This window comes from Archocentrus centrarchus, chromosome 3 (genome assembly GCF_007364275.1).
Source record: "Archocentrus centrarchus isolate MPI-CPG fArcCen1 chromosome 3, fArcCen1, whole genome shotgun sequence".
NCBI classification, from domain to species: Eukaryota; Metazoa; Chordata; class Actinopteri; order Cichliformes; family Cichlidae; genus Archocentrus; species Archocentrus centrarchus.
In genome coordinates this window covers 29,660,921-29,684,121 of record NC_044348.1, presented here as the reverse complement: position 1 = coordinate 29,684,121, position 23,201 = coordinate 29,660,921, and the positions used below count along the sequence as shown (strand labels likewise).

Sequence of the window (23,201 nt, the reverse complement as noted above, 5' to 3'; positions counted from 1 at the left end):
CAACTTATTTGCACTAGTCTCATTTCAGCTCAGTGTTTGAGTTTTTATTGCTCTTCACTATCATTTACAGTCAAGCTAGTTGCTTCTTTTCCTGCTGTCAGTCTTCCTGTCAGTGTACACTGTGTGGACTGGAGCCAACAAGGTTAAATGAAAAAATACCCCTCAAGCTGACAAGTTATGTTGCCTTAAGTGCAAAATAAAAAAAAAAAAAAAAGGCTTCCCAACAACTGTTAAACTTAACCTGTTAACTGGTTAAAATCACCTGAAAAAAACTACATAACGCCCTCTGGTTATTATTTGCTCTGGAAAACCCATTTCGTAGCCCATTAACTGGCCACATCTCATCTGCCGGACGTATGAAGTGGGTTTTATATGGCAGGCTTGACCCTCCCATTTTGATTGACACCTCATTTGCCCAATCGTGTTAAGAAATGGGTGTCAGCATCCTTGAGCTCCAAGGTTATTACAGTGAACTAAAACCAAACTTAAAACTAGGTGTGAAAAAAATACAAATTAAATGAAAAAATAAAAAATAACTAAACTTTTGAAAATAAATTATGGTAATAAGATGATATTGTGCACTTAGAAACTAAAATTTTAAAAATATAGATGACATTTCCTTAGTTTTCCTCTTTGTCAGCTTGATTAGGCTTTGATTTTTGTCTGATGTTTACTGAGAATTGAGATGTCTACATGACTGAGTCAACTCCTTTCACAAAGTGTTCTGTTTGTATTATAATACAGGTTCCAGCCACCGCAGCACTGGACTGAAAATTTCACCGGTTCACTCTTGGAAGTCTTTGCTATCGCTGCAATTACCAGACTGATCTCGTGACGGTCCTGGTCACGCTTGATTTCATGTGGCTATAGAAAGCAAAATGGCAACCAGCATGAAACGAGGGGGAAGAAGAGGAAAAAAAGGGATATCAAAAGACAATTTCCCAGGAGCTGCGAGAGGCCTTGGAGAAAAACAAACTACAGTTCTCAGCAAAATGATGACACCTTCTGTTGTCGTAGTTAGTGGCTAGCATTAAAAACGTAAAGTTCATGCTGACAATGTGTTGACGAATATTCTAACATAGGAAGTGCTGTTAGCAGCTGATCGGATCGATAAAACACCTGGATTATAATGTTTTTGTTGTGTACGATTTTTAGGCAATAAACCCATTAGTGAAAGGAATCGGCGCTCTGGGACACGTTGAATGCATGATATGTAAGTGTAACTCTAATGCTTTATATGCAAAAAGAATTATCGCTATATCGATCTAACTGTTCACCATCACTGCAATTAGCAAGTGAGCACAGCATTTAGAGTTTAACATCAGCAAGCTACTTAGCATTAGAAATTATTAGTGCGCGCACACACACCGCTCCCAACACGCACATGCCAGGCTGAGATTTTTTCTTTTCTGGCTAGAGCTCTACAGATTGTGAACTTCTTCAAATTTTTCCCTGAAAAATTCCACTTAAATTTTAATAAATAAGTAACAAAACATTTACAAACAATAAAATTAACAAACCTACTCTGGGAGACATCTGAATCTAAAATGAATTTAAAAGCCAAAATGAAATAGAGACAAAAACTGATTTCAAATAACCCAGTTAACAATTTGTGGTTGGTTAGTTAAAAGTTTTGAACACATTTAAAGTTCTTGGTATCACAGGCATGAAATACATCCAAAATGCTGACCCTTTGCTATTAGTAGCTGGTTCACTGTTGCTGAACCATTGCATAGTAATTACATAACATAGATCTGAACTGAGTACAGCAGCTCCATAGATCAGCTAAGATCGTATCATCAATAATCTTTAATTAAATGATTATAAGACTCAGTAAATGACAATCCTCTGTACAGAGGGTAAAGAAAGGCTGTTTTAATAATGACTGCTTTAGAAGAGTAATATATATATATTGGCAGGTATGGTACACGGTGTAGATTAAGGAACTTTTAAAGACTGGATCAATGTTTGATTCACTGCTGAAATACTTTGACAACCTATTACACCTTTATTATGTCCACTGTTTAATTTTTAATAACTGATCCTGACTTCTGAGCTGCATATTTTCTGCAGGGATTAATGAAGATAAGTATCACAGAGTTTCATGGCAGCTTTGTTTCATTTGATCATCACTGGTGCATGAGCAGTCATGCTTCTCACTGGGAACATTTGACTAAAGGGCAAATAGCTGACCACAAACTAAGGCTAAACTGGTTTCCCAGGAGACAAGGGTGAGATTTCCCAAGCCAAAAGCCCACTCCCTCCCTTATGTGTAAACCCATGAGCTGCTTCACTGTCCCAGCTGGCATCTTATTAATTTCTACCTATTGCATTTAAGTGGAAAAATTAACCAAGCAACAGATGACACACCAGTAGACAGCGCTGAAACAGTGCATGTTAGCGAAAAAGGTACACCCCAGCCCCCTGGTGCACATAGTGCAAATAGTTTTGTTAGTTTTGTGCATCCAAAGGAAAATCCTGGCACAAAATAAAACTCAAAACACACATCTAGGAGAGACCTGTTTCAAAAACCAAACTAATTTTCAAAGAACAATATTGTTATCACCTTTTGACAGAACAAAAATATACTACAATTTACACAATGGCAACTTTCCCTGTTTTTTTTAATGTATTTTTACCATATTTTAATTGCCTATACATATTGTGGAGTATTCCCATCGGTACACTTTAGAGTAATATGGTTTTACCAATCTTGGACTTGAGCCAGTGTTCAGCAGGCATCTCTGTAATGCTGTTGGGTAGTTATTAATCCCAATACACATGCACTTGTATCAGTGTAAAGCATTTCGGTTTGAATGTTATGAAGACACTGATTGTTTTTGGAATTTAGGAGTCCCAGGTATAACCTAACCAACCGTAAATAACTAATAACATATTTGTAAGGAAGTGCATGGGAGCTAGAAGGTGGAAGGGGGTAACATTGCAATTCTACATTCCTGCGATGCTTTGTAAAATGTACATAAAAACAAAATTAAAATTAAACCCTAAATTTTACTCAAAATAGTACAAAGACAAAATATCAAATGGTGAAACTGATAAATTATTTTATTTTTACATACACATATTTTTAAATTTGATGCCAGCCACACTTCAGTATTTTTACCCCTGCACTAAATCACCTCTTCTTTTAACAACACTGTACATATCTGGGAACTAAGGAGACCAACTGCTGTAGTGCTGAAAGCAAAATGTTTTCCTAGTCTCGCTTAATATATGAAATTGGCTGCTCAACAGCTAATCTCAGGGTCTCCTTTGTCATTGTTTTAGTTTAGTCTCATTTGTACCCTGAGTCTTTTACAGCTGAACCATGCTGTTACAATGCTACCAAAATGGCAGCATAGATTACTTATGTTGCCCATGTAAGAAGCCAGCTAGGTCCCTCTCCTCACTCTTCATGATTTCCAAAGAAAATTTCTGACTTTAGTTTGTCAAATCAGTTTCCTTTTCTTAAATGGGCTCAGGCCCAGAAGAGGTAATGGTATTTCTGTGATTGTTTTGTGTGTTTTTTGTTTTTGTTTTGTTTTTTTCTCTTCTCCTTCCTATGTGATAGTTTTAAATTGCATTCACAGATGCACCAGCCAACCAACGTCACTGGCAATAGTTCTGAGCTTATGCAGTTCATCCACCACTTAAAAAACCAAGTAAGTCTAGGCCTGAAGATCATAGCTGTTCAATATTGGTTTTTGGCCTTGTCAAAGGGTATAACAATTCTTCAAAACCACAGTCTGGTTCATATCTTTGTTTTCCTTCATAGGAGATGAATAACAAAAACTGGAAAAACAATTATTTTTACCACATGCCTGGGTCACTTGCTCTTTGCTTGGATCCTGAACAAAAAATAAACTCCATTATTCTGACGATTCTCCGAATCATTTTAATGATAGTATGCAGCCCAGATGATGAAGTCTCCAAATTGTTAGTACCTTTACTTTGAGAAATGTTTTTCCTAAACTGATGAACTATTTGTCCACACTTTCACAGTCCCCATCTTAACAAAACACAGCTTTTCTGGGACTCGTTACTCTTATAATCTATAATTTATAATCTTTAACTTTTAATCTAATTTATAATTTGGGATCGAAGCACCAAGGCCCCAATTATCTGTTCTGTTTATTATTTACAACAATGAATTCCCTTTTTGAGGGCCTAATCATGCTCAAAAACTCATTAAATTTTGCACACCCTTCAGGTCTGGTGAAAATTTACATATTTTATGGTTCTCAAACAGGGATGGTGCAAAATTTGTCTATAACACCACCTACAAAATTTTATTGGTGTACTACTGCCACAGTTTGAGCAACATGTATGAACATCCTAAGACATACAAAAAAGCCTAGGGGACCTTTGACCTAAACCCAACAGGAAATGAGCCATTTTGAATTTAAAATGAAATTTTAACACAATTTCTGCCATTTCCAGGAGTTACACTTTGACCAAATATGTCTATAGGCAGAGTTTGTTAGTCTCAACTACAGACCTTGGTGACACTAAATAGTGAAGCTTTTGAGTTTTCGTTGAAGGTTTGTCTGTGACTCATACATTGTCCAATGTAGACCAGACTTCTCACTCATCGGTATGGGAATATTTAACGACAGTCAGTTATTTTATTTTGAAAATTCAGAGTTTTTTTTCCAAATGCCGTGACCCACAAAAGCCCATTTTTGAGCCTAGAAAAACTTTTTTTTCAATAACCAATAACATTTCTCAGTTTCAGCATTTGACATGATGCATTTGAACCATTTCCAACTAAATGTAGGGCTTAAATTATACGCAAATCATTGCAATCTACTTTTACTTACATTTCACACCAAGTCCCAACTTAGTGGACACAAAACACCATGCAAAAGCTCAATTAATCTATCTGGTCCAAATGAAAACAAGTAAAAAAAAAAAAATCAATCAATCAATCAATCAATCAATCAATACCCAAAATGAAGAAATCCCTAATATTTATCTCCCACTTCCCTGTCAGTGGACACACATCTTTAAATCTAAACTGGCACCGTTACTGAATCACTATAAAACTCCTTTGTTTAAGGAAATATCATTCAGGCTTACAAAGTGCCCGCACCCCACCCGAGGCAAGCGCAAACAGTAATCTTGTGACTGTTGACTTCCTCACACATGCATCCGGACTTACTGTTTGACTGAGGAAACAAATGCCACTCCTGGTCATATGTTTCACATGTTGACAAACACTGACGACAAATAAAGGAACGAAAACAACTGAAGCCTTAGAACTAGTCCACCAGCTATGGTGACCATTCAGGCGCATAAGCTATTCAAGGGAGTGAGTTTAAACAGAGACAGGAATTTTGCAGTGCAAAGCATGTATTTCCACAGAGACACAGCTGTGAAAGATGTCAACACATAGGTTCAGGGTTGTTTAATGACAGTTGTACAAGCATGCAAAATTCCACAAAAGGAAGGTGCTGACTTTACCATGAATTAGAACTGGGCGATATATCAAGTTTTTAAGAAATATCGATATATTTTCATACGAGATATAAGATGAGACAATATCGTTTATATCGATATACTCAACGTCACTTTACAATCACACTTGTAGACCCACAAGTTCACCTTTCTCTTCTCCCAATTTGTATCTGCACAACTTCACACTGCCCCGCCTCTCTCCCACACAGCTTCAACCGTAAATCATGCAGGAAGCGACAGCACGGAGAAGTAAAGAGACACGAAATTATTGAACAGGAGTTGGTGAGTAAAAATTAAAACAATCCTCAATTATTTGGAGATGTTTCAGATTCAAAGTGTCAGATGTATTCTGTAGACAATGCCGCAAACAAGTCCCGACAAAAGGTCGGAGCACTAATCTTTTCCATCATGCCTACCGATGCTAATGCTAATAGCCGTGTTGCTAGCTGTTATGAGAACTGCTGAAGTCCTCAGCCCAGTGCAACAGCATCTCAGCAAGGTGCCGGGCGATCAACCGCTGGCTAGAACCCTGCTGACTGAAGGATGGAATTTTGTTCAGTCAGTCTGTTTACATGTTTTGTTATTTGCACAGAGCACTAGATGTACAGGAGTAAACACAGGAGGAAGAACTTTAGTGAAGTCTACTTGACTGGAGACTGGCTTTTTGAAGAATAAGTCAACCTTTTGCTAGTTTTGCTCTGTATCTTTTCTGTTTACATTTTAATAGCACAGCTGTGAGTCTTTTGTTATTAGGGAAAAATGCATTAATTTATTTAAGGAGCATTATCATTTAAATATGTAAATAGTTTATTTTTGAGAAATTTCTCATGTACATCTACAGCTGAACGTTAATAAAAGTTCCCGTGTGACATTTGGGACATGTAGCTTTGACTCAGAATTGCCTTTTTGTTTATACCTTTCGGGAAGAAAAAGTACCGATACACACATACATATATATATAGTATATTGCCATTCAGCAAAAAAATAGAGATATCATTTTTGGTCCATATTACCCAGCCCTACCATGAACGTCCATTTGTTTTATTTATTTATTTATTTTTTATTATTTTGACCACAGCGGCTTTATTGACAGTATAGATATGCCAGGAAGGCGGGAGAAGAGATGGGGAAGACATGCAGAAGACAGTGACAGGCCGGGACTCGAACCTGCGCAAACCTGCTTTCAGCCTCGCGGCAAACATGGTCGTCTGCTACACCACTGAGCCACCCCGGCGCCCCAATGAATGTCAATTTTAATGTAACAACTGTAAAAACCATTCAACACCACTGACAAATATGCATTAATCTGAGTGAAAAAAAAAAACAAACCTTTAAATCAGAGTTTAAAAGATCATAACATTTTCAGGACTTCTCAATGTTAACATTTTTACTTTGGACAGCAGCAAACTCAAATCTAATCCATCTCTTGCACCATGTTACAAGAAATTGTGCTTTAAGGTCAATAAAGCCACTTAAAAAAACAAAAAAACAAAAACAAAAAAAAACACAAAAGCAAAAAACAGTAGTTTTAATAAACTTTTTTTTAAAGTTAAGTTGATGAACTTTAATTATAGTTATGGTAGGTTTAATTCAACTGATCTGAACTAAACCTACCACAGTTTGATGGGGAATTAATTTAGACTGCTGAAAGATGAAACAAGAACATTAAACTGGATTTTATCTCAATTATCTTGTTTAATTTATGACTTCCATCTTGTTGGAAGTCATAAACTGCAATTAAAATTCAATTAACTGCATAGCCCTATTACCTAATAAGCAGGACAATATTAATCGTGTAATGTCAGCAATTTCATCAGCCATCATTAGAGTGGCTGCTTATGACAGAGCTTGCAGGTATGAATAACCAATCAGTGCACAGACATCTCAAATCATAAGCAATATCGTAGTCCAAGATACGATCACATACTAGGGACAGCTTCTACTTTCATTGAAAGCACATCCACACAATCTCAAAAGACATCAGGCTAGACTGTAGATGCCTACACCCCTCCAAAGAAGTGGGGCAACGTTATTAATTAATGCAACTCCACACATCTCCTCTGTACTGCAGAGACTATACAAAGACACCAACATCAATGAGGTTGTGCAAGTTTCTGCTGTGCTTATAGTACAATTCTTTAACGTCACTACATAGAAATTAATGTAGTCCTGGAGTCGAGATTCAATCACCATAATAGCACCATATGCATGTCTGAGGATATGATTTCAACACCTCTATAGCAGTACTGTTGCTCTCTGCGTGTTATTAAACACAGCACAGTTATTCTAGGGCTATTATTACAACAGTTTGTCACTTAATCTCGAAACCCCAGCAGGTAAGAAAACTAACTCGATAGTTTTGCAAGGAGATTATTATCAAACGCGATCACTATTTAGCAGGAAGATGTAACATTGTCACCGCAAGCGCAGTTAGCCGGTTTCATCGAAACTCTCCGGGATGACATGGCCCAAGTCATGGGAGCACTCTGTCGCAGCTATTAATATGGCCTTTTAACGCCCTAAATGCGGTATCGCCGAAAAGGCTTTCGCGACATCAACACGCCAAACGCTGGAAAAGCGAGTGACGGGAAAATGCCACCGCCGGTGGGTGCCCAGCCAGCAACCACGCTGGCTCTCCTGCTTTCCCCAGTCTTTGACACCCAAACCCCTGCCCCACAGAAGCAGTCTCTCGCTCGTTTGCTAGCTAGCAAGCCGGAGTACAGCAACAAGCATATCGTCACAGGAACCGTAAATAACGTCCGCGTCGCCAGCTTGTCTCTAAGGTTAGCCTGCATTCCATCTTTGTGCGGTGAATGATTACCGACTGCAGCGCGTAACTTCAAACCGAGAACGGCCAGGTCCGTTATCGGACACGCAGTCAAACCAGGTGGCTGCTAAAGCTTATTACCTCATTCTCGCACGTAAGAGTGTCAAGACGCTGATCAAAGCTGAAGCGTCGTCCTCAGATATAAACACGGGGCAGAGTTAACAGAAACAAACGACAGCGCCAACCAACCGCTCCTCCTTCGTTAGCCTAGGCGGATGCGCTTCATCAGCACACATGAAACCGGGCTTGTGTACATACCAGTGTGCAGCTGGACAAATATGTCATGTAATATTGTAGCGCTCCCTGGAAACACACCAGCGGTTATGGGGTTGCGATTTTTCAGTTGTGACGACTAACAAAAATATGCACGTCACATTAAGGTGCGTCCGATAATGGACGCATCTGTACTAATCAGGCTAGCTACATAGCTAGGCGAGCTAGCGTTAGCTACCCAGCTAGCTCTCTGCGACACGATTGTAAGCGCTGCTAGAAAGCACCAGCTAACTTATGCTGCTCCGCCATATGCTTACAACAGCCGGGGCTACCTCGGCCAAGACGAAACAAGCTCCGGTGGAACACAAGAAAAATGTTACAGTACGCGTTAAGTTAATCAAAGCACCGCTTACCAGCTCTAGGCATCCACCCTCTTGACAGCGAATTCCCTGTCTGTGTGACCACCGTCAATACCAGATCAATAAACTCACACTTCCGCTGAGACTTTCACAATAAAACCGTCGCAGAGCTAATATGTAACTAGATTTTGGTCTTCATACAGTCCTAACCCTTGTTTAAAAATCACATTATGTTATCTTACTGTTTTATTTATTTTACAAACCTTACATTTCAATTGTGTTTCTTATCATTTCTAAAAGGCAGACCGTAAGATTAAATATGGTAGGGATCAAACCTCATGATTAAGAAAGCAGGGAAACCTGCTTATTCAAGTGAAAGAGTATACACATAGTGAGCTAACAAAAATGACATTATAGCTTTTCCTTCAAGTGTAGAAGTTTGCAACTAAAATGAATAAAGCTAAAAAATAAAAATAAAACCCACGCAACACATATATGCTGCTTGCTAAGGTTTTCTCGCCCTCTAATGTGTGTTAGAGAATATTACAACCTATGCTTCGTGTTTAAAAAAATGAACACTTGGGGGTGCCAAGGTCCACAAACTGCTCACATGAGACGATAAACGTGAGCAGCATCATATTTGTCTTTTGTAACCTCTCCAGGTGCCAGACACCTGCACAGTTTTTAAAGGATACAGCCCACACTTGATCTTGAACTGCAGGGGCTCTGAAAGGGTTTCAGTTTTTACAATTTGATAATTAAAGAGAAGCCACAAGACAATGTGCTTGTTTATGGATTTCAGTGCAACATATTAAAGTGCAGGTTTGGGTATAAGATTACTTTTCACACCTTAAAAGACAAGAAAAACTTAGGCCCCAGTTAATTTAGCAATTTATCCTAAAATAAAAACTGATTTTACAAAAAACGTGGCCTGTTATGTTCACTTCCAGCTTCACGTTTTTATTATTGGACTCTAGAGTAGCTTAGTATTGTTCAAAGTTTCTGTAATCCTTATTTACCTTGGGAATTGATGCAACCCCTCAATTTATACTTGGTTTTAACCTCTCTTTATTTTAAGACCACATTCCCTTTTTTTCTGATTGGCTTGTGAGGGGAAGGTGGATGGGGCTGCTCTACTCATAGCCAGAGCTGTGTGCCTGACATGACCATATTAGGGATGTCCACTCTCACTGACATTTTACAGATCCAAGTGAAAAGAAATGTGTCTGAAAATGGAAGCTCACAGTGAATATGTAATTCACTGACTTTATTATTTGAAACTTTGGCCATGTTCAATATGAATATCCACTAGTGTAACAGTACAAAATAGAATATAATGATATAATGAAAGGCATAATACACTGCCTGGCCTGTGTGATCGTCTGTGGGTGACAGTGAACTACATGCTCTGTAACCCTGCAGAACAGTGGGGAAGTGTGACATGCTCAGACTGTGGATATTATGTGTCTCTTGTAGGAGGGGCAAGTTTAGATCTGGACTGGGTGCCCTTCAAAAAGCTTTCCCTCTGACCTGCTTGGTCACACTCAGCAAGGACAGTTGAGCACAGTGGAGCACAGCAAGCCCCCCTCTCTGGACAGCATGGGACTCACTCAGGACCCCAACTTTCAAAAGCTGCAGGAGTGGTACACAGCCCACGCCCTGGGCCTCAACATGAGGCACATGTTTGAGGCTGACAAGGAAAGATTCAACAAGCTCAGGTATACATCCTTTTAAAACATTTGCACAGAACAGAATGCATGTAGTTAGTGTTCATTTTGTTCAATCTACTGTTGGCAAATATGTTCACATAACAGTTATCTGCATGGCTTCATTACATACACATCAAACCTCCACACAATGACAGTAATACTTTTTGTTTGGATACTGATACTCAGAAAATGTCCCCATCTTATCTCCAACAGCCTCACACTGAAAACTGAGGATGGAGATATTCTTCTGGATTACTCCAAAAATCTCATCACAGAGGATGTCATGAAATTGTTGGTTGACCTGGTAATTTAATTTCCATCTGAATGATCTGTGGCCTTTGACATGCTCATTATAATTCCCAAACAATCAGCTAATCAGTCCCTCCATCAAGCAGCAAGTGGGGATCTGTTCATCAGATTCAATCTCCATCTTCACTTAAATTGTGTTTCTTTGAAGGACTGATCATCAGTTTGAAAGATTCCAAACTATTACTGACATGGCACTAATATTTATTTTTTCTTTAGGCCAAGTCAAGAGGCATTGAGGCTGCCAGAGAGAGAATGTTTACTGGAGAGAAGATCAACTTCACTGAGGTGCTCATTGTTGATTAGCCATAACTTCAGTCACTCTTGCTTTTATTTCAAAAATTATCACTGAATACAGTCAATCCAAGTAAAAAAAACAACAACAAAAAAATAACATTACTCCTCTTTCACAAGGAGTGTAAGCAGCCAGCAGAAAAATACCCCATGCAACAATGCTGATTGCAAGTGTCTGTGTGTATTAACATTTGTCTCCTGGTGCTGTGGAAATGAAGGGCCGCGCTGTGCTCCATGTGGCTCTGAGGAACCGTTCCAACACTCCCATCATGGTCGATGGCAAGGATGTAATGCCAGACGTTAATAAGGTTCTGGAGAAAATGAAGGGTTTCTGTCATGTGAGTTAAACCAATAGCAAGGCAAAAAATCACAACAAAAGCTTTGCAACACTGCAGTTTGAACAATTCACTATCTCAGTTTTGTAGCCCTGCTCATTAATTTTTGATGCAGCTGTCAGCAGTTTATAGACCCACATAGATAATATTTATAATGATGTGTTTCAGAAAGTTCGCAGCGGTGAGTGGAAGGGCTATACAGGAAAGGCCATCACTGATGTTGTTAATGTTGGAATTGGAGGATCCGATCTTGTACGTATATTTTCTGGCAAGATCTGTTAATCTTATCTGCAGTTTTTGTTTTATAAATACAAATAGGGAGTGCTTTTTCATTTCTGAATATGTTTGCTATGACCTGTAGGGCCCCCTGATGGTGACTGAAGCCCTGAAGCCATACTCAAAGGATGGACCTCGTGTGTGGTTTGTGTCCAATATTGATGGAACCCACATCGCCAAAACCCTGGCACAGCTCAATGCTGAGACAACCCTCTTCATTATTGCATCCAAGGTAGATTGTTCGTAAAGAGATGAGGAATAGGTTACATATGAAGGAAACAGCCATCTCAATTCAATTCAGTTAAATTTTATTTATAGAGTGTATAAAATCACAACAAACAGTCGTCTCAAGGCAGTTTACATTGTAAAGTGAAAACAACCACCTATGAGCAAGCGCTTGGCGACAGCAGGATGGAAAAACTCCCTTTTAACAGGAAGAAACCTCTGGCAGAGGCAGGCTCAGGGAGGGGCAGATTGGGTGTGAGGGGAAAGAGACAGGACAAAAGACATGCTGTGGAAGAGAGCCAGTCTAACTATAAGCTTGATCAAAAAGGAAGGTTTTAAGACTAATCCTTAAAATAGAGAGGATGTCTGTCTCCCAAATTCAAACTGGGAGCTGGTTCCACAGAAGAGGGGCCTGAAAGCTGAAGGATCTGCCTCCCATTCTACTCTTAAGTATCCTAGGAACCACAAGTAAGCCAGCAGTCTGAGAGTGAAGCGCTCTATTGGGGTGATACGGTACTATGAGATCTTTAAGATAAGATCTGGCCTGATTATTCAAGACCTTGTATGTAAGAAGGATTTTTTTTCCTGGATTTAACAGGGAGCCAATGAAGAGAAGCCAATATGGGAGAAATCTGCTCTTTCTTTTTAGTCCCTGTCAGTACTCTCATTGCAGCATTTTGTATCAGCTGAAGGCTTTTCAGGGAGCTTTTAGAACAGCCTGATAATAATGAATTACAATAATCCAGTCTAGAAGTAATAAATGCATGAATTAGCTTTTCAGTGTCACTCTGAGACAGGATCTTTCTCATTTTAGAGGACTACTTTTTTGCATTTGAGCAAATGCAAAAAAGCAGTCCTACATATTTGTTTAATATATACACTGAAGGGCATATCCTGGTCAAAAATGACTCCAAGGTTTCTCACAGTGTTACTGGAGGCCAAGGTAATGTCATCCATGTTTCTAAGGTTTGTAGGGCCGAGTACAATAACTTCAGTTTTGTCTGAATTTAGAAGCAGGAAATCAGAGGTCATCCAGACATTCCTGCAGTTTAACTTTAATGTGTGTCATCTGGTTTTATGAACAGCTGGGTACCATCTGCATAACAGTGAAAACGTATGAAATGTATGCAATGTTTTCTAATAATACTGCCTAAGGGAAGCATGTATAGCATAAATAGAATTGATCCCAGCACAGAACCCTGTGGAACTCCATAATTAACCTTAGTGTGTGAAGAAGACTCCCCATTTACATGAACAAATTGGAGTCTATTAGATAAATATGATTTAAGTACCTTTAATACTTATGGCATGCTCTAATCGCTGTAATAAAATGTTATGGTCAACAGTATCAAAAGCTGCACTGAGGTCCAACAGGACAAGCACAGAGATGAGTCCACTGTCCACTGATGAGGCCAGAAGATTATTTGTAACCTTCACTAATACTGTTTCTGTACTGTGATGAATTCTGAAACTAAATAAACCGTTCCTCTGCAGATGATCAGTTAGCTGTTTTACAGCCACTCTCTCAAGAATTTTTTGAGAGAAAAGGGAGGTTGGAGATTGTCTGTAATTAGCTAAGACAGCTGGGTGAAGTGGTGGCTTTTTAAGTAATGGTTTGATTACTGCCATCTTAATACTTAAATATGATCAGTGTATCTTTCTTTATTGACCACGTGCCATGGGCTTTTAATTAGTGGTAGGACTGTGGGAATGGGTCTAAAGACATGTTGATGGCTTGAAGGAAGTAACTACTGAAGCTAACTCCAAAAGATCAATTGGAGAGAAAGAGTCTAAATAAATATCAGCAGTACCGAAAGTAGCTGTACGCAAAGATCCATCTGTGAGGTAATTGTGTATAATTTTATCTCTAATGGTTAAAAATTTATTAGTGAAGAAATACTTAAATGTATTAATTAAAACATGTAAAATGTGACTGCCTGTGATAAAGTGATCAGCTATGACTGCAACTATAATGGAAATTTTCATTAAGTGAGATTAATACAGTGAGTCAATGGAGTCAAAGAAAAGCCTTTCACCCTTTCAGCTTTGACAGGACTTTTATGCCACAGTTATCCCACAACAGTGAGAAAATTTAGTTTTACCTCATATTTATTGCTAAATCTTGAAGCACAGACAAAGTTACTGCACTATTATCTATGTATTTCTCCTTTTGCAGACATTCACCACCCAAGAGACAATTACAAATGCTGAGTCGGCCAAAGCATGGTTCCTTGAACATGCCAAAGATGTGAGCATCCAGCAATCCTGCACAGCACTGTTTCAGTACTGGACTAAAATGATGCCTTTCTTAATAATAAATCATGTTTTAACAGAAAGCTGCTGTCGCCAAGCACTTTGTGGCTCTTTCCACCAATGGTGTAAGTTGTAACAAACTTTATCAGGGTTAATAAGATTCTCCCTGCATCTAGATTTCCTAATCCTAATGGTCCTGTTTTTCTGTCTCCCCTTCAGCCCAAAGTGAAAGACTTCGGTATCGACACGGAGAATATGTTTGAGTTCTGGGACGTGAGTGCCATTCAAGCCTTAAAACACACACTGTATTCAGGTTTTTACATGTCCACACTGTGCCAGGGGCCATGAGCCGCAGCTATAAATAAACTAGACTTTTGACCTGTGAAGTAGGTGGGACAGACTCTGAACAGCAGCTGCCGGGTAATCAGAAGCCTCTCTCTTCAGACTCAGTTATTATTGGTAGTGACCTTCTCTCTTGCAGAGGTTACTGTAAAGGCTGAGTTGCATCAAAGGTCAGAGAGCTGCATTTAGTTACATTGTTGGTATTTTAAAGGTAACAGCTATAATATGCCCTTTATGTCAGGAGAAAATGGTTGCATGTATAAAGACTACAGCAAGAATGGGCAATTAGTTTTCCAGGGGGCCACATGAGAAACTGGGACTGTTGTGGAGAGTTGCACCAATAATCCTATAAAGAGATAAAATTAATATTGAGCAAAACTGAATTCAGCTTAGTGGCGCAACCCTCCACAGCAGTCCCAGTTTCTTAAGTGACCCCTTGGGGAAATTAATTGCCCACCCCAGTCTATAATATTTTCTGTCCCAAAGAGAGAAGGGGAGAAAAATAACTTTTGGAAAAGATTAAAGTCTGGAGCAAAACATACATTTTTTGCAAGTATTTATCAAAGATATGAAGATAAAATGTGGCATATTTTAATTCCATAATTAAAATCACAGGACAAAAATGATATACTTTTTGTGTTTTCTCTTGTAGTGGGTGGGTGGCCGTTTCTCTTTGTGGTCTGCAATTGGAATGGCTATTGCTCTGCACATTGGTATGTACAGTAAAACACACACACACATTTCTGTATTTTTGTCAACATCCATTAAACCTGCAATTTTTTTTTTCCATTTTATCATTATACTTCTAACATCAAAGATGCTATGATAATATACGTAGCAAAACTAAGAGCCCACAGATGTCCTGGCAGCTCTCTGGGGCTTTAAACTAAACTTGGATCACCAGTGTTATTAAGAGTCCATCCTGAGTGGGACGTCAATATTTGCATTTGTTATGGCATTGTCTAAAATCATTGCCAAAACATATATGAAAACATACACGTGAACTATGTGAAGGGGCTACTCAGAAATCAACATTAGAATTCATCTACTGCTGATCATAAATGTTCATACAAAACTTATGGCAATCCATGCAGTAGTTGTTAAAGTTAGTATGAGAGTGGTGAGCCAGCCAGCTCGGTGCTGTTTGCACTGTTGAAAAGTCTTCTGTATCACTTATTTTTTCTTGTGCATCTGATCTCCAGGCTTTGACAACTATGAGAAGCTTCTGTCAGGAGCACACTGGATGGTGAGTACACCATAACGAGATGTCTGTGTCAGTTCTCCACCTCCCTGATATTGAAAAATTACTCGTATGATTTTTTTCTCTAAAGAATGATGCAGAAATTATGAAGTTAAATGAGGTTTACCCTCGCTTTTACAGGACAATCACTTCCGTACCGCTCCTCTGGATAAGAATGCGCCTGTCCTGTTGGCTCTGCTGGGAATCTGGTACATCAACTTTTTCTACGCTGAGACCCATGCCATGCTGCCCTACGACCAGTACATGCACCGTTTCACTGCTTACTTCCAACAGGTCTGTCTCTATCCTGCAGCATGGCTCACAAGCCCCTTAAACTCACTACTGTTAAAGAAGTGGTTCAAAACACAATTTAAGGTTTCGCAGATAAAATTACTCACAATGACAAAGGAGAAAGTGACTTCGCACAACATTTCAATAAGCATGGTAAAGTTAGATTGATGCCATTGGGGCGAAGCAGTGACAGCTATGTCATCTCTCATCAAACAGACTTTAATACATGCAATGGTTTTGATAATCTTAAAGAGTGATACATCTACTGTATACTGAGAGTGTTTGCTGTCTAGGGTGACATGGAGTCAAATGGAAAGTACATTACTAACCATGGAACACGTGTGAACTACCACACTGGGCCAATAGTCTGGGGAGAGCCTGGAACCAATGGACAGCATGCCTTCTACCAACTCATCCACCAAGGTAACTCCACCTGAGAGCAGCAGCATACATTTGATTCAGTCAGTGTTCGTCTACTCCAGGGGTGTCAAACATGCAGTCTGGGTACTAAAGCCAGTTCATTGAAATATCCAACTGGGACTCCTGGGTGGCTTTGCAAAGCAAGAAAATTACCCAAAAACTGCTAATTCTGGTATGGTGATGCCATCATTAGCCCACTAAATGGGAGTGGACACTGCTGAAAAGCTGAAAGTATTTTTAGTGAGCTGTCATAAAAACATAATATACTATTGTTGCTTAGTTATAAAATCTCTGCATGTGTAGTTTTTTTTTGTGCCTTTCCACAGTGATCTGTAAATGAATCTGCATGTAATGAGTAGACACAGTCAATGTGGAAATCTGAGATATATCATTGAAATTGCACTTACTTGACTTGAGACACCTCAGACTAGTGAGCCTGTATTTTCTGTATGGATCACTCATTACTCAGCATACAAGACAAATAACTTTCTGTTGTCTGACAACAATTGCAAGGGAATGTGATAAAGCATGTTTTCATTTAAGAGATTATGGTTTCAGTGCAGGTGAAACTCTTCAGTGTACTTAATTACAGGTAAAGAAATGGAAAGGTGTTACCTGTCCAGGATCAAATTGGGCTGTATGTAATCTGTGAACTAAAGGACTAAAGGTCCATATTGCTATCTGGTTAGCACGATTTTAAGTTTAAGTTTGTCACTAATGCAGCCCAACATGTTCATTTCAGGAACTCGAATGGTGCCTTGTGACTTCCTGATCCCAGCTCAGTCACAGCATCCGATCAGAGACAACCTGCACCACAAGGTATCACTGATGTTAGAGATGTATCTGTCTAAAGCAATGTTTAGAAGAATGGATTATACAGATATTGTGATATCTGAAGTATGTCTGAGGGGTAGAGCTCCAAATTTAAAATTCATAAAAACTACCAAAGGTCGCAGCACATTATTCCCAAGAGAGCCCCATGTCCTGATATAACCTTTGTGGGGATTTTCCTCAAAGCTGCAAGACAATTTATGCATCGAAATTTTAGGCCAAAAGAGAACAACAAAAATAATAAATCTGGTGAATAAATAGTGTGTCTTAATGTTATTGCATTGGCACACTCAATTATTGCAAAGTGGAAGCATTTAGAAACCGCAGCAACTCAGTTATGAAATGCCAGACCGTGTAGTTACAAAGTGGGGTCGCAGAATGCTGAGAAATACAGTGAGAATACAGTGAGTCACCAATGTTGTCTAAATCTCTGGGATTACCATCAGCACAAAAACTGCGCCCCAGGAGCTTCATGGCTGAACAGTCCTGGCAGGTATGATATGTAGGTGATCCAGTACTTTTGTCCATATACTGTACCACCACACTACTATGATTGCAGGCTAACCCTGTGTGGTGATGTAATGGGTACTAGAATAATTTGGCCAGAGTGTTCCTTTGAGAGGAAAATTATCCAGATTACAAAATACTAAAATCTTGGACTGACCAATAAGCATATCTGAATACTGAATACAAGGCAGGGTTACAAAAAAACTCACTAGGAATAAACCAGTCATAGCACATACATATCTAAATACAAAACAATTACATATTTTAATAAGAGAATGAGATAAAGAGCACACTCAAAGGTTCAAATGAATATTTTTAAATTCACTCATCAAGCAAAAGTATGAAAAGTATGAAAAACACATTGACTAGTATAGCTCACTTACATTCGCAGCATTTTGCTGCATCCTTAGCAAGGGTCTCCTTTCTGTAAATGTTGCCTGTAACAAAGCAGGTACATCCTGCATGGCTTGAGAGAGGCTGCATGCCTGCCCCTCATTCTCACTGATGCCCTATACAGGAAGGGCCAAAGTCGCCTCTATTTTCTGAGACGCCTGAGGTCCTTCAACATCTGCCGGACTATGCTCAGGATCTTCTATGAGTCTGTGGTGGCGAGTGCCATCCTCTATGCTGTTGCATGCTGGGGCAGCAGACTGAGGGCGGCAGACGCCAACAGACTCAATAAACTGATCCACAACGCCAGTGATGTGGTGGGAGTGGAGCTGGATTCGCTTATGGCAGTGTCGGAGAGGAGGATGCTGTCTAAGCTGCAGGCCATTATGAACAATGGCTCCCACCCACTCTACAACACAGTGATGGGACACAGGAGCACATTCAGTGCAAGACTCATCCCACCAAAATGCACCACAGAGCCCCACAGGAGGTCATTTTGTACCTGTGGCCATCAGACTCTATAACTCCTCCCTTAATAGGTGACATTGTGGTTCATCAGTGTCATTCACTTATCAGTATTCAATTGTACATAAAATTGTTTAAATTTCCATATACATTGTACATACACTATATACATTGTACATTGTACATACACTTATACATTGTACAAAAAAGGACTGTGCATATATATATAATGACACCTATTTAAAAATGTTTGCACTCACAATTCTCATATGTGTATAGATTTAGATGTGTATATAGTCAAAATTTCTCTTTAGTCTTTATACTTTTATGCCTTTAGTGTATGTTATTGTGTTTTAGGTTTACTCGTTTAAATAAAACGGTTGCAGCTGTAACAGTAGTAATTTCCCTTTGGGATCAATAAAGTATTCTGACTGACTGACTGACTGATTCTCCAGACATTGGAGAGTATTCAGTGCTGTAAGAGTGAGAGAGTCTGTGAACTCAGTCTTTGCTGTTATATTATTGCTGTCATGTTGACTGTTGAGACCACTGGGAAATGTCTGGGTGTTCCAGACAAGCAGTCCATGAAAATTTCTTGAAAAATGTCTTGTCGTGAGAATGTAGAAGACGGCTTTCTCCTGTGCAGCAGAACATGAGAACAGCAGAATGTTACAGCCAGATCCTGAAGTACGTCTTGCAACCTCTAATGAATCCTGAGCATTAAGCGTGTACAGAAAAAAGGTTTGAAAACTTTCTTATACTTCAAGAAGGAGCTGAGGTGAAGGACAGTGAGCCTCAATTTATTATCTGCTTCTCATAATGGTCAATCCAGGTTATGCCAACATATGTTAGAAGACACTGAAATAAACTGCCTCCTATACAGATGGGTGACAAATTAAAGGAACTCTTGATCTCAGCAGTAAGGGGATCTGCTGGCTCTTTTATGCTGTGGGGGCATTTTTATAACATGGCTCGATTCCGGCAGCACAGTGGCACAGTGGTTAGCACTGCTGCCTCACAGTTAGAATAACATCTAGAAGGTTTGGGTTTGATTCCACCTTGGCCCAGGTCTCTCCCTCTCTCTCTGTGTGGAGTTTGCATGTTCTCCCCGTGCCTGTGTGGGTTTCCTCCAGGTACCCCAGTTTCCTCCCACAGTCCAAAGACATGCACTTACTGGGGTTAGGTTAATTGGCCACTCTAAATTGCCCATAGGTGTGAGTGTGAAAGGTTGTTTGTCTCTCTGTGTTAGGCTGGCGACCTGTTCAGGGTGTACCCTGCCTTTCACCCTATGGCAGCTGGGATAGGCTCCCGCCCCCCCGCGACCCTGAACAGGATAAGTGGAAGAAAATGGATGGATGGATGGGCTCGATTCCACTGATGTCCCTAGAGAAAAGAGTCAGTGCAAACCAACTCACTCATTCAATCATTTTATAAGCAGGACAAATGCTTGTACAGTTCACAGATCTCAACCCAGCTGAAACTTCAGGAGATTTGGGGCTGATGTGTCCCAAAAATGAGCGGGTATCTTTTAGAAGAATGGTGCTGAGTTCCAGAGACTGTTACTTGTCAGTATATTAATCCTGCAGGACATACAACACACTGTATTTAAAACTATGTGTTTCAACTGACTGTAGATCCTATTGGCCAATTTCCTGGCTCAGACAGAAGCTCTGATGAAGGGTAAGACCACTGAGGAGGCCAAGAAGGAGCTGGAAGCAAGCAGCCTGAGTGGGGAGGCTCTGGAGAAAATCCTACCACACAAAGTAAGTGGAATAAAGAGAGACTGCCTTATCAGAGAAAATGAACCTGCTGCACTGCTCATAGTATGTAACAACGACAAACTGAAACCGGAACTCGAGAGGAGACTCCCCTCTCATGTTGCCTGTACAAAGCAAATTGCTACTTGGTGCAGACAGCAGGTTGGAGAGACCCACCTAGTAAAAACTCTGTGAAGAGATGTTGAAGACAAATGTGTTAGATGCTTGTTTGAAAAGTGAAAAGAGATCTAAAAAAAAAAACAAAAAAAAAACAGACATCTTTCTATGTTTAAATTTGGCTGCAGACTGAAAATACACCTTTTCACTTCATTACATTTGCAAACTCTAAAACATCAAAGAACTCCAAGGCACTCTCTTTTTCAAATAAGCCCGGAGGCTTGCTGAAGGCCTGTATGCTAGAATGCACCAGAGCTTTATAAGGTTAACTGTGACCATGCTATGGAAATAAAGACATTTATTGACTTTATTTGAAAAAGAGAGTGACTTCTTTGATGTTTTAGCTTATATGTATCACTTCCAAAGAGTACTCTGTCTCAGAAATTGTTTAAGTAGATCCGCAAACTCCTCAGACAGCCAGCAGATTCAAACCCTGACCCTTTTTATTATGAGAGACCGGCATACACCCTAGCCTGTGGAGAGGATCAATTTTAACTCTCCAGAAACCAGTATGTTAACTTCACAAAACAAAACCAGACTTAACTGCATCTAATCCACATGTGTCAAACTCGAACATGAGATGGTCATGTGGCAGGTATTTCAATTGGAATGACTCAGTTTTGAACCCATCTTTACCATTTGATTTTAGTCTTGACAGCTAAGTACATTTATCTTTTATACATCTGTGTCTAAATGTGAATTAGTAAATTGTTCAAATTAGGTTAAATTCAAGTCTTTGGAATAACTACACAAAGGGATCTTTTCACCTGCCACTTTTCAGCCAAATCAGTTCTTTTAAAAGGTCACGACTAACCAGAGTTAGCCCAGAAAACAGTTCGTGAATATCTGGTGTGAAGGGCAGGGTGCCCTCCAGTGACATGTGTGGACATAGCAATACAAGCATTGTTATGAGCATTTGTGCAAAAGAATGGACTGTATTCTCAAATATTTCTATTTGATCAATCCAGGTATTCCAGGGAAACAGACCAACCAACTCAATCATCTTCAAGAAACTGACTCCATATACACTTGGAGCACTCATAGGTAAGCACAAAAACATGTTTCATGACTTCCTGATGTTAAAATGAAATCTGAGAGACTGTGGACAATTTTTGTTGCTACGTTGATTTTATTACTGGTAACATACCAATTACAATTTCTTTTGGATGTTTATTGTCCTGTTAAACATGGTTTTAGTCAGTTTAATGTTGCTACACGTTCCATTATCTTACCACTCAATTGTATTTGAATCTCACATTATAAAATAATTTCTGCTGTTTTATTTAGTGAAGTGCAATCCTTTCATATCTGAGCTGAATTACCCGGCACTGCACAACAATAAATGATAACGATAAATTAGTCTGAAACATGAGACAGCAGCAGTAATGATCACACAGTGGGAAATTCCTGAAACAGCCAAAGAGCTGCAATTTCCAGCTGAGGTTCAGTCAGGACGCTGCACACTGTTGCATGGTAACAGTCGGTGTGTTTGTACCTGTGATGCCAAACTAAGCGAGCAGGTTTTATCGTGAACAGTTCTATTGTGATGCCTCAGAAATTCAATTTAATTAAAAACAAACACTTTCTTTGTTTCTATTTCTTTTGTTGTATTCATGATTACTCCGTCCATTTTTGCAGCAATGTATGAGCACAAGATCTTTGTTCAGGGAATGATGTGGGAGATTAACAGCTTTGACCAGTGGGGGTGAGTCTATTTCTTTCAACACACAAGTTTCTTCCTTAAAATGGATCTTTTATGCTCGTTCCCAGTGCCGCACCTTTATTTTTGGACTCTGCTAGAGTAGCTTTGCGTGATTCACAGTCAGAATAATCCTTATTTATCATAAACCAAGCCTTGGTGCAGCCCTTCAGTTCATCCCCTGTCTGAAACAAGTAGTTTTAGCTCCTCTCCCTCTGCACACCAGGGGCTACTGTGCACAAATAATCAAGCGATATATATATATATATTTCTACTGATTTTTCAAAATGCATTAACACATGACTGAACCCCATCATCTCATTTGTGTTTGTGTCTTCTCTGCTCACCCACCACATCATTAGAGTGGAACTGGGCAAACAGCTCGCCAAGAAGATCGAGCCTGAGCTCAAGGACACAGCTGAGGTCCACTCCCACGACTCCTCCACCAATGGACTTATCAACTTCCTCAAGAAGAATTTTGCCTGAGCTGAGTGACCTCAATAACCTCCCCACTGACTCCGCCGCATTATCTATCTCATCAGCTCAGGAGCTGCGTGGACAGGAGTCTCGCAGCGGCAGCTGGTCACTCCCACGCAGTCGAGCTGAAGCACTCTATGTGTTTGTTCCCGCATTATGAATATCGTGACTGTCGTTTCCATGTTTATTCGTTTACCAATGTGAGTGGAAAAGCTATTTGTATTAGATTGTTGTGACAGGCGGAGCAAAGCGTGCTCTCACTCTGTGTCTAAAAGAAAATTTGCTCCTGAAATAAAAATCCTCACACTATTCAGCGAAACTCTGATAGGAAAAATATCAGATATGCAAACA

The 23,201-nt window shown here is 39.6% G+C and overlaps 2 protein-coding genes across 3 annotated transcripts in view; one reads left to right on the top strand and one right to left on the bottom strand.

Moving 5' to 3' along the window:
* Positions 1 to 8,988, bottom strand: part of garre1 (granule associated Rac and RHOG effector 1) — a 45,257-nt gene extending 36,269 nt beyond the window's left edge. The window contains exon 1 of one of the 2 annotated variants that reach the window (XM_030758896.1): positions 8,911 to 8,988. The gene's annotated coding sequence lies outside the window, so the exon portion shown is untranslated. Of the gene's footprint in view, positions 1 to 8,365; positions 8,451 to 8,910 lie in introns of those variants that run through there. The other variant, XM_030758903.1, reaches the window with a different exon arrangement.
* A 1,393-nt stretch (positions 8,989 to 10,381) lies between these two features.
* Positions 10,382 to 23,201, top strand: gpib (glucose-6-phosphate isomerase b). Its single transcript, XM_030758916.1, has 18 exons — positions 10,382 to 10,574; positions 10,779 to 10,869; positions 11,091 to 11,159; positions 11,384 to 11,503; positions 11,669 to 11,752; positions 11,862 to 12,008; positions 14,178 to 14,249; positions 14,335 to 14,379; positions 14,474 to 14,527; positions 15,249 to 15,309; positions 15,799 to 15,842; positions 15,978 to 16,130; positions 16,421 to 16,550; positions 17,290 to 17,366; positions 20,375 to 20,503; positions 21,643 to 21,718; positions 22,313 to 22,379; positions 22,736 to 23,201. The coding sequence occupies exons 1-18, from the start codon at positions 10,456 to 10,458 to the stop codon at positions 22,857 to 22,859; spliced, it is 1,662 nt and encodes a 553-aa protein (XP_030614776.1). The 5' UTR covers positions 10,382 to 10,455; the 3' UTR covers positions 22,860 to 23,201.